At 36.2% G+C, this 14,951-nt stretch overlaps 1 protein-coding gene and 1 non-coding gene across 2 annotated transcripts; both read left to right on the top strand.

Annotated features, from left to right (window-relative positions):
* Positions 1–647: 647 nt before the first annotated feature.
* LOC145992759 (thioredoxin-related transmembrane protein 2 homolog) lies at positions 648–13,254 on the top strand. Its single transcript, XM_083129147.1, has 5 exons — positions 648–848; positions 6,014–6,194; positions 7,974–8,157; positions 10,284–10,479; positions 11,720–13,254. The coding sequence occupies exons 1-5, from the start codon at positions 702–704 to the stop codon at positions 11,882–11,884; spliced, it is 873 nt and encodes a 290-aa protein (XP_082985273.1). The 5' UTR covers positions 648–701; the 3' UTR covers positions 11,885–13,254.
* On the top strand, positions 12,956–13,027 carry TRNAT-GGU (transfer RNA threonine (anticodon GGU)). The gene has a single exon. It is a non-coding gene; the product is annotated as a tRNA-Thr (tRNA).
* Positions 13,255–14,951: the final 1,697 nt, after the last annotated feature.

The following is a 14,951-nucleotide window of genomic DNA, read 5'->3' as shown; positions in this document are numbered from 1 at the left end:
TGGGGAGGCAAAAATGTGATTTTCCACACAAACTCTCTTCATACTTAAAGGAAGTGACGTTTCATCTACGCCTTACTAGAACAGCATTTTGTGTAGAATATTTTTAATTTTTTATTCTGATGGTGTGATGAAGACAAGGGACATTGGCATTGGTCTCCCTAAATCCTATCTCGGTTTGTGTGGTTGGCTTTTTAATTAAGAAAACCTTACTTACTTAAAGTTGCCAACTTTAACGTAGTTTTAGCTTTCATCTCAAAACGAAAAAAATTGACTTGGTTTAGCAATAAAATCTAAATCTTCCAAAGAAAGACATTTAAAGTTATTGATTTGGTTTATTTTACTTCACTTTTTTGCCACTTTTGGCTAATTGCAAAGATGGGGATGAGTGATGATATGCTGAAATTTATGAATGGACACTCACAAACAACCATGCCCAGGCCGGGATTCGAACCGGGACCACTGGCGTCGTAGCATTTAAAAGTTAATGTTTAACATTTTATACATACATACGAACATGGGTCAACGATAATATTTATTATTATTAATAATAATAATTCTTTAGATGAAGCAAAAAAATGGGCGAAAAAGGGAAATTTTACCCCTTGCAAAGGGAAATTGTGCTTACAGATTGTGGCAACACTGTGAGAGTGAAAGAGAGTGAAAACTGCAGCGAACGGAACGGGACTAACGTTTCTGTAATAATGTTTGGGATGAAGAAAGATTTCAAAACTTTACTAAAACCGTATTACATTATAAATATTATTGTGAGTTTTTCATATATATTTGCTAAAAAAATATCTCCAATATGCGATGTGTTATTTCCCGGTGCGAATTGCGAGTTGGATATGGTAAGTTCTTGTTATTGATATTTGTACTTTGAATTTCAGTAATTATTCATGCAAGTTATTAATAAACAAGGTACGAAATTAAAATGCACTATTTAGTAAAATCTGTCACCTTTTCTGATATTTTGTAATTGTGTTTAAAACCAGATTTTAGATATTTACCTTATGTAGGTCACACACACACACATTCCAGATCAACTATAATTCAATCTCTCTCTTACTACAACTGAGTATGTTGGTCCCATGTTTATTTCATGCAGATTTATTCATGATATCCTAGTTTGGGTTGGGCTAATTCTTTGCCAATGAGAATGCAAAGAAAATAAAAAAGCATATTAGGGGCATTCCATGAAAAGGGGTCCTACTCCATCCATGTACATATCAAAATGAATCAATCTGAAAATTATTTTTAATTGCATTAAGGTTTAGATGTTTGTGAATGCATATAATTTACACATTTCACCAATAAAAATTACGGTAACAGTTCGTTATATCGGAAACTTTTCTTCAAATTTACAGGAGAGACTACTTACGGAAATCAGTTTCTGTAGCATTGTCGAAGTTCTTCGAGGTATTTTCTTTCATCTTTCAATCCGTTTCGGCATGAGTTTACAATACCGGACCACTCTCCAATTACTATAAAATTTCGCCTACTTGCTAATTTCGGCGTCCTGATGACGTATCTGTAGTTCATATTTGGTGGTCACTTGTTAAAATTGTACATTTACGTGTAGAACTGGTAAAATAACCTTGCGATTTACCACAGTGATTGTCCATACACAGCAATTCGGAACCATATTTCTTTCGCAATTCGTTAATGGTCTTCCTTTACGCACAACGATCTTGCTGACAGACGAGGAATGCCTACAAGGTTAGGTTAGGCCTGTTAGGTTAGGTTCCATTAGCACAAATACAAAGAGAAATTAATATTTTAGCTAAGAGAACTATACCTAGTCTTGCCTGTTGATTTCTTCATGTTGGGAAAATGGCGTCTTCCGTGGAGCTATTGTTCTTATGGTAGGGCTACGTTACGTTAAGAAAACATAGTTTATTTAATTTTTTTCTCTATTTCCATACTTGACCGTCAATTATTACATGCAGATTCGTGATTGGGAGTTCACAATTAGTGAGTAGGCAAAATTACATAGAAATTGGATAGTGGTCTGGTATTGTAAACTCGTTCCTCTATTTCACCCGGAAATAAATTGCCGTTGCTTCAATTTAAGCGAAAACGTAACCATGCCTTTTCTTAACTGTTTGCCTAACCTAACCTTCCGTGAATGGTCCGTGGGGCTATCTGGGAATGTTTTTTGTGGCTATTCGTGGATGGTTATACGATCCCAAGTGGTTTTTGGGGCTATCCGTGAATAGTTTGTGGTGCTTGCACCATGACGTGCATTCCGTAACACTTCGAGAAATGGCTTACTTTAGTGTAAAAAATATTTCTAATCATGTGAAAACCTTAATGGCACCTTCAAATATGTTCCGCAATACACAATTGGTAAGTACGAACCATACAAAACACATAATATCTGATTTTAAAGTGTGTCCGATATAACGAACTGATACCAAATTACTACCATCTGTAGCCTGTATGCTTCACAGGCAAATGAAGTCAAAATTTGCTACATTTTTAAAGCTTCACACATGTAATGCATTCTCCTTAATACTTTCGGTAAATGTTTACTATCCTTCGGACACCTGTGGGGCTATGCGAGAATGGTGTGTGGGGCTACGAATATTTTTTTTCGAAACCAATTTTTAACTATTGTAACCAATGCATGGCCCTACCTAACCTAACCTAACCTCACCGGAAATGGTTTGTGGGGCTATGTACGAAATCTGTCCGAAGGATAGTAAACTAGTACCATACTTTCAATGCATTCAACCTAGGTCATCATACTGAAGGGTTTTTCATCAGTGGGCACCACAAAGTACGTCATAAATCTATGAAATCAGTTCATTATGAATATTTTAATAGGAGCGAATTTACAATACTGGACCACTCCCCGATTTCTTTAACCCTTAGTTCGCCGCCGTAACACATATGTTACAAAAAAAGTATGTCCCTTGTAGCCGCTGTAACACATATGTTACAAACAGCTTTAGATACAATTATCGAGGGTTTGCCACACTTATATTTGTATATTGAGGTTGAAACACTGACAGTTCGTTCGGAAACATGTTTTGCAATCGTGTTTTGAAAATTTCAAATTCCCCCCCCCCTCCTTTCTCGGAATATGTCACGTGTTTGGGTGAGCCCAAACACGTGTTCGCTCTTCAGTTAACAGACACAATAAATGCTTGTTATTTACGATGCTGTTTTCCTCCAAGCTTCCAACGCTGTGATTTAGTACTGATAAGGCACACATTCTTCTTTGTGTTTAGACCTAGTGATCCAGCTGAAGTAGTGGCGGGGGGGGGGGGGGGCAAGGAGAGAGGGGATTGGATGAGGTTTGGCGGTGTCAGCTTTCTGCCGCCTCTATGTTAGAAATGCAATGAAGCTTGACGATAGCCAGAGGCCAGAAGCATGAGTCTAAAGCGTGTGAGTCTATCCAGAAGTATAGACAAAACAAATGATTGCAAAGGCTCCCTTCCCTCCTCTGTTAGGACTAACAAAGGCATCACCATAAACAGTTCGTATCATATAACAGCTCATCGATTTCCTTAAGGCACAATCGTTTCCTTCCGGACATATTTCCACAAAGAGCCGAGTCAACAGGGAAGAAAGATTCACAGTAGCTACACAAGATGCAAGTGCGAACGAAAAAAAGCAAAAGTTCGGGTTTTCTCCCCAAAATAGCTGGAGAAGAGGGGGCAAAGTCCTCATTTTTATGATTTTTCATTGAAATTCGGGGATGCAGCCCCCGCCCGTAACCCCCCCCCTCCCCACCGTTGGTGCATCCTAATTTTATATGGTTGCATGCACTAATGTTCAGCCAGCAAAACAAAAGTTATCCGAAGTAGATTGGTCCCATAGTGTCAGTTATAACAATTTTATGAATAATATGCAAATTGGCTAAAATTCGCTCGAGTTTTACGTCTTGCCTTATTATTCAAGTTGTATTGCACCCACGAACATGAATCAAGTTTCATTCTGTTGCGGAAGGTCCATTCTTTGAAAAAAAAGCAAAAGTTCCGGTTTTCTCCCCAAAGTAGCTGGAGAAGAGGGGGCAAACTCCACATTTTTATGTTTTTTTCATTGAAATTCGGGGGATGCAGGCCCCGCCCGTAACCCCCCCACGGTTGGGGCATCCAAATTTTACATGGTTGCATGCACCGATGTATTGCCTGCAAAACAAAAGTTATCCGAAGTAGATTGGTCCCATAGTGCCAGAGTTATTACGATTTTTCTCCATTATGTATACGAATTCAAATTTCCCGCTCAAAGCCTCTGCGACACTGGGCTTACTTTCGTCAGACCGCGCGGCGTACTAAGGGTTAATATTTGGCATACTCACTAATTGAGGCCTCGTAATGACGAATATGAAGTTCAAATTTGGGGGTCACGTGTAGAATTTGCAAAATAAGCGAAAATGAGGGGTCCGTGAAACCCTTGATTTCTCAAGAAAACCAACATTTATTTCAATAATGTGAGTTTCAGAATGAAATATATAATTTTCTTAGCCTAAATAGTTTTTCTTTGTATTTATGCTAATGGAACCCGACCTAACCTCGTAGGCATTCCTCGTGTGACGTCACAACACAATGTAATGGGGAGTGGTCCGGTATTATAAAATCTTAACATTTTAATAAAATCTCATGTCTATAATCTTAAATTTTGCATGTAAAATGTCACACATCTAGTGCTGGAACGTCACATTCACAAAAAACGAGGGGGCATTGACCCCACTGTATCCCCTTGAGAATGATGCGGAATTTTTAAAATCAGATTTTGATGTTTTATGTAATATAAAATTGGTTCCAACATGCGGAAACACAAATGACGGAGATATTTGAACCCAAAGTATAACATGCGTAAGTAAAAACCTGCACACTCGAATAGCTAAAGATCACATCAAAAGTATCACTCCTAACTCAACAAAAACAACCTAAACATTGCTATCAGCACCAAACCTAACACTCCTAACCTAACGGCGTAAAATTGTAGCCACCAGTCAGTCGTAACATTCCCATTGAATAATTTCACTTCCATTTTGGTTTCATAATTTTCAGTCCTTCGTGTTTGATTCACTGTATTTTATAATATATTTATGAAAATGGAGGCAACATCCTGTCTTCTGCTGTTGTGGAATGTCATGTTGAGTGCAATATTCACATCGAGCTGTTCTGCTTCATGCTAAGTTAACAGATGTACTTTACAATAGCACGTTTTCCCAAACTAAAAACAACTGGAAAGAATTCATAACAAAACAATCTTCATAGACCATGCAAAATATTTCACTTTCTCGAAGGAGTACAGTCAAAAGTGCCAAAAAAAAAAAAATGTTGGATTAAATTAGACGTGCTTACATTTATTTTCATTTTATTATGGCTACATTATTATGCATCCAGATCTTTCACATATTGTTCCATTATCCTTACCGTTGTTTCACAAATATAATTCTGTATCATCTGGAACCATCTTCCTCAAGTGCAATGAAACCTTTCCATAACCTAAGTTTGACAGGTAAATATCCGATTTTTGTTGGCTAATGTGAGATTTTCAACCAGAGATAAATTGTAACAGAACATGTTAATGTTTTCCACAATATTTCCCATCATCTCCTTACTATCAAAACTTAGTTATAGCCAGATGAGGATAGACAAACATAGTTGAAGAATGGCATCACTCACAAGAAATGCAATCAGAGATGGCTTGCCTTAAAGATTTGAAGAGCTTATTTTCAAAGTGTAGTGTTTCCAATCACACTGCTATAACACTTGTTTATCATTTTAAGGAGATACGACCTTTCTACTAATGTGTAAAGAAATTGTCAATAAAAAAGTAATTACTGTGCTTGTAAGATTTCCACCCAATATATTAGATTAATATAATAGCATATTACATGAATGTAAATAGTTCTGTATTCCATTCTTTTTATATCAGAATAATGCAGATTTCTGAAAGCCTGCTTCAAATTTGAGTTTCTTCGATTTTTCATTCTTGTGTGTATTTTCATCATATGTTTATGTAATATTAATGCACACACTCAATTCTATTACAGCACGAGTCACAGATCCTGTTCTTTTTGCTAATAGTTGTGATGATTAGAACAAGAAGGAGTGGAAGTGTTACTATGATTAGTTATTTGTCATCCAGTTTTATATATACAAAAGTGGCAAATCTAGTTCTGTGGTTTTATGCGGACTTTAGAATGGGTTTAATTTTTGGAGTTGTTTTCGTTTGTAAGTATTACATTTTTATTCCTTGTCCATCTGTTTAGTAGCTTGTTTTTTTTAAATAGGCAAATGTAGTGTAGTATTGTGTTAGGGATGTAGTAATGTACAAACAGTGCACTGCAGAAACACATAAATTGTTGTTTTTAAACCAACCTAGATGTAAGTGGAATATTCTCTCTATCTGTCCTTCAGTTTAATAGTGTCTTCGTTTTTCATACTAACATTATTCTATACTAGTGTTAATAATTTTATTGGTGTCTTATGTGTATATTTTTTATTACCTATCTGATCTCAGACAAACACCTTTCACTTGTTTATTTTGTCATTTTTAACATTTGTACTTACCGATTATGCATTGCGAAAGATTCTTTAAGGTGGCATTTTGCTTTTTTCATGAAAATAAATTGCAATTTTCACATTAACAGTAATTATTGTTCTTCCTTTTTTTGCTTCCGTAACACACAATATGGCGGGCACAGCTTGAGTCACGTCGTGGATCATCAGTGGGTATGCAGTGTTTCCAACCTTCTTCTTTATCATGACCCTGTCAACGGAAACCTGTCGACTTTGGACATCGTTACTGTATTGAATTTGTATTAATGTTTTCCTTTTGAAATTAGTCACTCTAGTTCACTTGTATTATATACGATTATATAAAAGTCATAATTCAAGCTTACATTTTTGAGTATATGCATAGAGAAGCCATATTAATGGAGGAGATAATTCTGATAGAAGGGAAGAGAGAGATATAGGAAATGACATTTTTAAATTTTGAAAAACCTTTATAGTGTGATTTGAGAAAATAGGACATTCAAGAAATAAATGTTGTGCATCAGGATTTTCATTACATATTTACAATTTTCTTGGGTTTTGATACGTATCTTTGCTAGATGAGCTGGTGTACGGATGTGACCCATCCTTAACCCATTGATAAAAACTATGACCTGCTGTGGGAGTGTGTATAAAAAGAACCATGGGTCTTTTGTAGTAAAGTGCTTATCCATCTATATGTATTACCCACAACCTTAAATTGTTCCATTGATCCACGAGTTTGATTTTCACTCGTGGTATTTCAACCTTCTTAACCGAAAAAGCCCCACAAAACATTCAATCATAGCCCCAAAAACCATTCACGGTACGGTTAGGTTAGGTAAACATAGTAATAAAAAAATGGTTCGTAGTGGAATTCAACATCAGAAAATCATGGCGTGGTTGGAAACACTGACAGTAGTTTCTTCTGTAAAAATGAAGAAATCTGTTTGTGCTATATCGCATTGTTACCTGTTGTTTTAAATTGTAAAATTATAGTTTTACATATATATATCTTCAAATTGTTCATTGTTTAAGGTCCTGGATTTTATATGGCCTAGTCTTACAAATAATGTAGTGAACAAGTAGTAGCTTTTCATTTGTGATAACGGACACATGGTTAATTCAAAATGTTTGGGACAGTGTGTTGCCATATGCAAGCTATTTCAACATATATAGAAACGATCGTGCGACCCATGGTGGTGGTGTTATAATTTGTGTCAACTCAAAATTGTATGCCATGACCTGAAATGGAACTGTGAAATACTGTGGGTCCACGTTTCAGTACCTAATGCAATATATATATATATATATATTCCTCCTTGGTTCACACTATAGGCCACATAGAAATACCTAATATTTACCTCATATTGCAGATTACTAAAATTTTCAGAGAATGCAGTAGTATCTTCTCTCTAAAACCTGGTTACACCCATGAATTGCATCTTTGTGAAAAATTTAATTATATTTTTCCAGTGCTGGGACTGTTGGTTCCAGAACCAACCTACTCGGGTCCTGAAAATATTGTATACTTCCGAGCCTCCGGTTTGGATGAAGAGATAGAACGGGACAAGAGGATCATATGGGTAGTGACGTTTTATACAGTGTGGAGCCCATCCTGTGTCAATTTTGCTCCAGTGTTTGCACAACTGTCTCATGAGTAAGTACCTGTGTATTTCTGCAGTTCCACACACAATAAAACTTTGTAGATTATCTTAGTATAATAACAATAAAAGCATTCATAATAATAATAAAATACTAAATATTTGCCATATTTTGAGACTTTTGAGAAAGAAACATAAAGTGTGACCAAACATTAAGTTAATAAAAGGTTTAGCCACTCCATGTACAGTTTTATTGTTCTAAAGAATATTTTCAAGAAAAACTACTAAAGTGATATGCACCAACGTGAAGTTTCAACCTTATAGCAAGGTATTCTTCACTCTCAACCAAATTCAAATGAAATAAATATTGAGATTGCTTTAAGGTTGAAACGTTACGTTTTCGGTCTGTTTATATGACAACAAATTCTGACTTGGTCAGCATTTTGAGTGTTATGTTTTAGTTGTAATGAAATACTGTACTTGTATTCTCATATTTAAAGTACGGATGGACTGATAAAGTACTGATGTACCAGTATTCAGCAGTTTTCATATATAATTACAAATATTCCATCAAAACTCTGATTAGTTTGTTCACCCCTCCTTAATTAATGTGTGTGACTGGAGGTTTTGCTTTAGTAAAAGAAGTTACAAAATTGGGTACTTTACAAAACTAACATACATGAATAATATATTTATATTCGACAACAGAATGGCAGAATTTTAACCCTTTATCACTAGGATGGGTGATAATTCACCCAGATGACGGAATGCCACTAGATAGCAGAACTTCACGCAGGTTTCTGCTTTCAGGTTTTCTCAAGACGTTCAGTGCAGAGTAAGCATCTGTGAAGAATCGGTGCTTAGTGTTGGCTGTGCGTGGTGTTGGTGGGTGAATTTTCACCCATCCTAGTAATAGTGCAAGTTTTTATCATTACTAACTTTTCTAACATTTATAAGTTTGTTGGACTGAAATGGCATATTATAAGAAAGAACTGACTAATTTCGAATTGTGTAAGATGTTAGAAGAAGAGTTGAATTCAAACAATGAAAACTTGGATGAGGCAGAACCACCACAATGTGTTGATTCGGAAGACGATCATCTGGAAGAAGACCATAACATTTTGACACTAACATGTTGTAATTTTAATGTGACAAAAATTTGTTAAATAAATTGGTTTCTCATGTTTTAAAAAAAAGTTTTGGAGTTAAAATACACTAAAAGAAAGAAGAAAAAAAAAGAAAATCACATGGGTGAAAATTCACCCATTCTAGTAACAGTAGGCAATAAACACATCCTAGTGTTCAAGGGTTAACACTAAATTGAGAAACTCAATATGTTGAGCAAGGCAGAAAATTTATTTTATTTTAAAACATAAACTAAACATAACATTTCAACCTTCTAGTATGGTCTTCTTCAGACTCTGTACCCAGTACAAATAAAAACAAGGTACGAAAGAGGAAGATGTATATACACAAAAATCACTCCCGTCCAGACACACTATTATTAGAAAGAAGAGAGAAAACAACTTTGTAATAATCTTTTCTGGAGGGAAGTGATTTTTGTGTTTATGTATCTTCCTCTTTTGTAACTTGTTTTTATTTGTACTGGGTACAGAGTCTGAAGAAGACCTTGCTAGAAGGTTGAAACATTACGTTTAGTTTGTTTTAAAACAAAATAAATTTTCTGCCTTTATCAGCACATTTAGGTTATTTATAGGTACTTTCGAAATCTAGTTTTATTTTTCCACATTTTAAGATTTTCAGCTTGGTTCCCTGAAACACACAAAATCAGGATTTTACTGTATAACACATCAGTTAAAGTTATTGTCAGGCCCTACCCAATGTCAGTGGTAACGTCGTAATCAAGGAGTCCCAGGTTGAATACCTGGTGCACACACATTGTACAGTGGCTCAGATCCCACTTTAAACTGTAGGTCCAGATCAGATTAGCGTATCTCTGCATAAAGTGGACTTAAAACATCAATTCAAGTTATTGTCAATTTTATCAGTACACAAATATGCCTCAGTCAATGCTGATTGATTACTAATTAATCTATTGCATCTAGAGCTATTGTGTTTGTTATTACACTGAAATGGGCTAGTTTAAGTATTAACTAAAGTTTTAACATGTTTTCAATATTTTGCTAAAGTTTTAACATGTTTTCAATCTTTTTTGCTCAAGGTATGCACTGGATAATCTGAAGTTTGGAAAAATAGACATCGGAAGATATCCAGACGTGGCGAAAAAGTATGCCATAAATGATTCATCATTCAGTAAGCAATTACCAACCGTAATCTTATTCAAAGATGGGAAGGAGATAGCAAGGAGACCTGCTATTGATAGTAGGAGAAAGATCCAGAAATTCTTCTTCTCCGAGGTAAGCACAGTTATTAACATTTTAGTAATAGAAGTGATAGCCTTGTGTGTTTGTAGTGGAACATTATTTTACATTTATGTACATTTATATTTATTGTATACAGTTGTGGAAAATTGCCTTACCCGGTAGTGAACATATTCAGTGTAATTTGCATATTTCCAGGTAAAAGCATCATATCGATATTTGCCACCACTTGTTTTCTTTCAAGCTAATGTGCACAGATAGGAAATACCCTATATTATTGCACGAATAGCAAAACCATGAATGTACTAATCTTACTTTTGAGATAAAGGCATTTTAATATTCAAGGTCCCGAAGAAAAAAAAAAGTTTTACATTAGGGTATAAGTTGTCACATTGGTAAAATGTGGCTGGTTATTAGGTCACTTAAAGTAAAGAAATTATGAAAAAGTAAGGTAAAGTTCACTGTGCCATGAACACACATTTAGGGGAATGTGGGGATAGGGCTCCACACATTCTCATTCTTGGCCATTTTCGAGGTGTTGTGATCAGAACCATGCTGTAAGGCTGGAAACATTCCAACCTTCGAACCTGTCTCCTGCATACCGAACAAAAAGTAAAAATCTGCACATTTGTGGTTTTGGCAATGGTTGAACATTATAACTTTCAATTCATAATTGGGAAAAGAGACACGCAGTAGTATATAAATACGGAGAAACAAGTACTCACTTTTATCCGCGAAGCTGTTTTTTCTTCTTTTTCGATTAATTTCAGTGGCCACTGCCACCATCCTCGTTGGAACTTGCTGTACTGTTGCTTGGCATGCGTCTGTTGTTTGTAGTTCTCAGGCTGCCGCTAGGTGCGCTGTTGTTAAACGTGTGTCTGGGTCTGTGTTGTCTGCTATTTCCAGGCGATAACTGTTGTAGTAGGGGAATTCAAGTGTGGTGCGCTTGCATAAAATTCAAAAGGTTCAAGTCAAACACACTGCCCACATGCTCGTAGACACCAAAATCAAGGAAACTCACGCCATAATGCACTTCCCGCACAAGCTAAACATAGATAGCGAACCACACTTGGATTCCCCTACTACAACAGTTATTGCCCGGAAATAGCAGACGACACAAACCCAGACGCACAGTTAACAACAGCGCACCTAGCGGCACTGAAATTAATTGAAAAAAAACAAAAAACAGCTTCGCGGATAAAAGTGAGTACTAGTTTCTCCGTATTTATAACTTTCAAATGTATAAAATCTACTCTTTTTTTTTTTTTTTTTCCAGGACAACATGAAAGTTGCATTTGATTTGAACAACCTTTACCAAGAGTGTAAGAAGAATCCTCTGAAGTCCAGCAAAAAGAGAAAAGGAAATCTGGAACTAGAATCAGATTCATCAAGCCAGGCGGTAGAAAATGGAACCACAAGTGACCATTTGAAAGCAGAATAGTGTTTTGTTCCACGACACATGTTAGTATGACTTACTATTCATATTGCAATACCCCATAAGAGACCCATGTGCTACAAGTGACATTTAATGCACAAGATTCGAATATGAATTTCAGATTCTCAGTTTAGTTTAAAAGCGTGGAAAGGATATTTAAAGATACTAGTCAAGATATATAGTGATGCTACTTAGTGCATATTTTTTTTATATATAAATAATGTGGTTTGTTTGAGTCAGCCAAATAAAAATTATTGTACTATGTAGAAATTTTCAGCGAAAAATGCAGGCTCGACCAGGACTTCAATCCGGGTCTCTGCTCTAACCACTAAACTACATAGCCAGCATACCTGTTATAAAAATCCATTTGGTGCTTAATTTAAATAAAATACCTACATTTATCAAATTTTATATTAATGGTTTTTATAAGCATGTAGGCTAGTTCATTACAGGAATAACATATGCACAGAATTTTGGCATTGTGGGCATATCGGAAGGATGCCTAGCAATACAGAATCTATGCAAGGTTTGCAAAAAAACATGCCGGCATGACGTAGCCATAATAATTTTAGTCTTGCTGCTTTTCATATCTGCTAGAGAATCCAAACACATAGGACATTCGTATGAAGACACTTCTTTAGCAGTAGACTTTGCAAGATCCTTGCTGCCATCAACTAGCAAAGTGGAAATACATTGCAAAAAAACTTTCTGTCGAACAATTCTGCCATGTTGCACTGTGGTCAGATGATGTCTCAGCAACTCTTTAAAACTCGTCTAGTGTGAGTTGCCAAATTCCAGTAGTAAGTTCCCTTCCTCACCTTGGAGGCTGCACCTGCAGCAGTAGTTGTTGGTTTCTTCGCATTTGAGGCTGCAGCAGTAGCAGTACTACTGGTACTAGGCAGATAAGCAGGAAGCACAACACTATTTTATAGTGAGGCTGCAAGTTTTGTGTTGTATCTCCGTTCTATAGCATTCGTGCTGTTGCCCTCACGTCGATCATCTGGGTATTTTGCTTCTGGCAGAGACTATTCTACGCAGGTAGAATAGCGGCAGCAAAAAATCAGGCAAGACCAGGCTGGCTCGGTGGCTTAGTGGTTAGTGCAATGGCATGGTATGCCAGAGACCCAGGTTCGAGTCCTGGTCGAGCCTGCATTTATCGCTGAAAATTTCTACATAAAAACACTAAACTGATTTTTCTCATGACTTTGTGCCCCAAACAAATTGTCATCGTAGTCCGATGAAATAATGAAGTTTTAACTGTTGGATTTAATAAATCAGTATTTTGTTTATAAAAATTTTATTTAGTGTTTTATAATGCCTATTTGTTTGTTAACTGTGAAACTTTTGATCATAAACTATTTTCTGTATCATGAAAATTGGTCTTTATTTTCTTTCCCTATTAGACACTTTGTAATGAAGTGAAATAGTATGGAATTTATACTTACGATGTGGCCAGTCTTGTACGCTCGCATGCACGACCTTCGGCCACGTTGTGGGCATAATCATATTATGGATGGGATAAAATTACTGTGTTGTATTGGATGAAGGGGAACAAGTGTATATGTTCGCTAATTTGGAAAGTTTAGAAAGTAACTTTGTGTATGGGCTCTAATAAGGTACAAATATTCAAAATAGTATTGTCTAAATTCTTAATAATAAAGTGAGTAAGTAATAACCGTTTGAAGAAAATTAGTTCGATGTTTTGCATAAATGAATTCAAGAGAGAGACTAAATTGTAAATTGTAAATGCAATATTTGTCTTTTTTGTCATTTTCACATTTGTAAACTTAATTGGATAATAATGGTTTTCCTCCATTCCCATCAAATTCCTACCTTGCCTCTGTAATAAATTCTGATGCTCTCATTTTGAAATACGAAATGTCTAGTATACTTCACTTATTAGTTTTCGGGGTGAAAATAAACTTTCTTTAAGTTCCCTAGCAACGTCCGTTTCCATGGACAACAACAAGCACGGCAAGCTCTAACAATTGTTTATCATCATGCCTCTAAACATTTGGTAAAAACAAGCAAGATGTAGATATTTTCGCATTGAGTATAATAATATATACGTAATTGTATGTGGACTGGATCTTCTTATGTAGATGTCACCCTTGTTTGAGGCACCTTTTCAAAACCACGAGTTAATTCATCTGTGTGCTGTTGATCTGTGAGAAATATAATGTATCTCTACAATTAAGAATTGAAGGAAACAATGTGTGCCGCAAAACATTCCCGTGGCAGCAGTTGCTAAGAGCGTGAAAATAGGACACTTTCACCCTTAAGGAAAATTGAGCGATTTTTTAATTTTCTCTGCCGTTTGGGTCGATTTTGTGGGGGGTCGTAATCGGGCATTTTTTTTTCCTTTGGGGCTTCCTTCATGGAAAACATTTATGTCAGCGACTGGTGGGATTGGAGCTTTATATACAGGGTGTCCATAAAGTCTCTTTACAACTTCAAGCTTATATTCCAAAGACATATGAAGAGAGAATTAAATTAAATTTGTCACATAGTAGCAGTATATATTGAAGTTTTTTTCATAACTTAATAAACCTCAATATGGGCACCATTGTTTGCACGAAGGACGTCAAGGCTAAAATCGATTTAGTGCCATGTCCGCTCTAGCATAGCCTCATCAATGGTGGCAATGGCATCAGTGATCCTTTGAGGTCAGTAATGTTCCGTACATTTGTTCGATACACAGTGTCTTTAACGTAGCCCCATAGAAAGAAATCTAGGGGCATTATGTCTGATGAACGAGGTGGCCAGGGAATAGGGCCATCCCGTCCAATCCACCTACCGGGAAATGTTTGGTCCAGAAGTCATGAACATTTAATCCCCAATGTGGTGGTGCACCATCCTGTCGGTAAAGGACGGTTGGTCAGCCAGTTGTGGTATCACATATTCAGTCAAAAAGTCAAGGTAAACATTTGCAGTAGTTGTTTGCTCCACAAAGAAAAATAGACTAATGATTCGATTGAACATCAGTCCACACCACACACTCACCTTTGGACTGTCTCATTTGAGGTCCATTGTCGCATGGGGGTTTTCTGAGTTCCAGATTCTCGCATTGTAC

The sequence above is a fragment of the Lepisma saccharinum genome, chromosome 9, assembly GCF_977018435.1.
Source record: "Lepisma saccharinum chromosome 9, izLepSacc3.1, whole genome shotgun sequence".
Classification (NCBI taxonomy): domain Eukaryota; kingdom Metazoa; phylum Arthropoda; class Insecta; order Zygentoma; family Lepismatidae; genus Lepisma; species Lepisma saccharinum.
The sequence above is the reverse complement of the archived record's forward strand: the minus strand, read 5'-3'. Positions and strand labels throughout refer to the sequence as shown.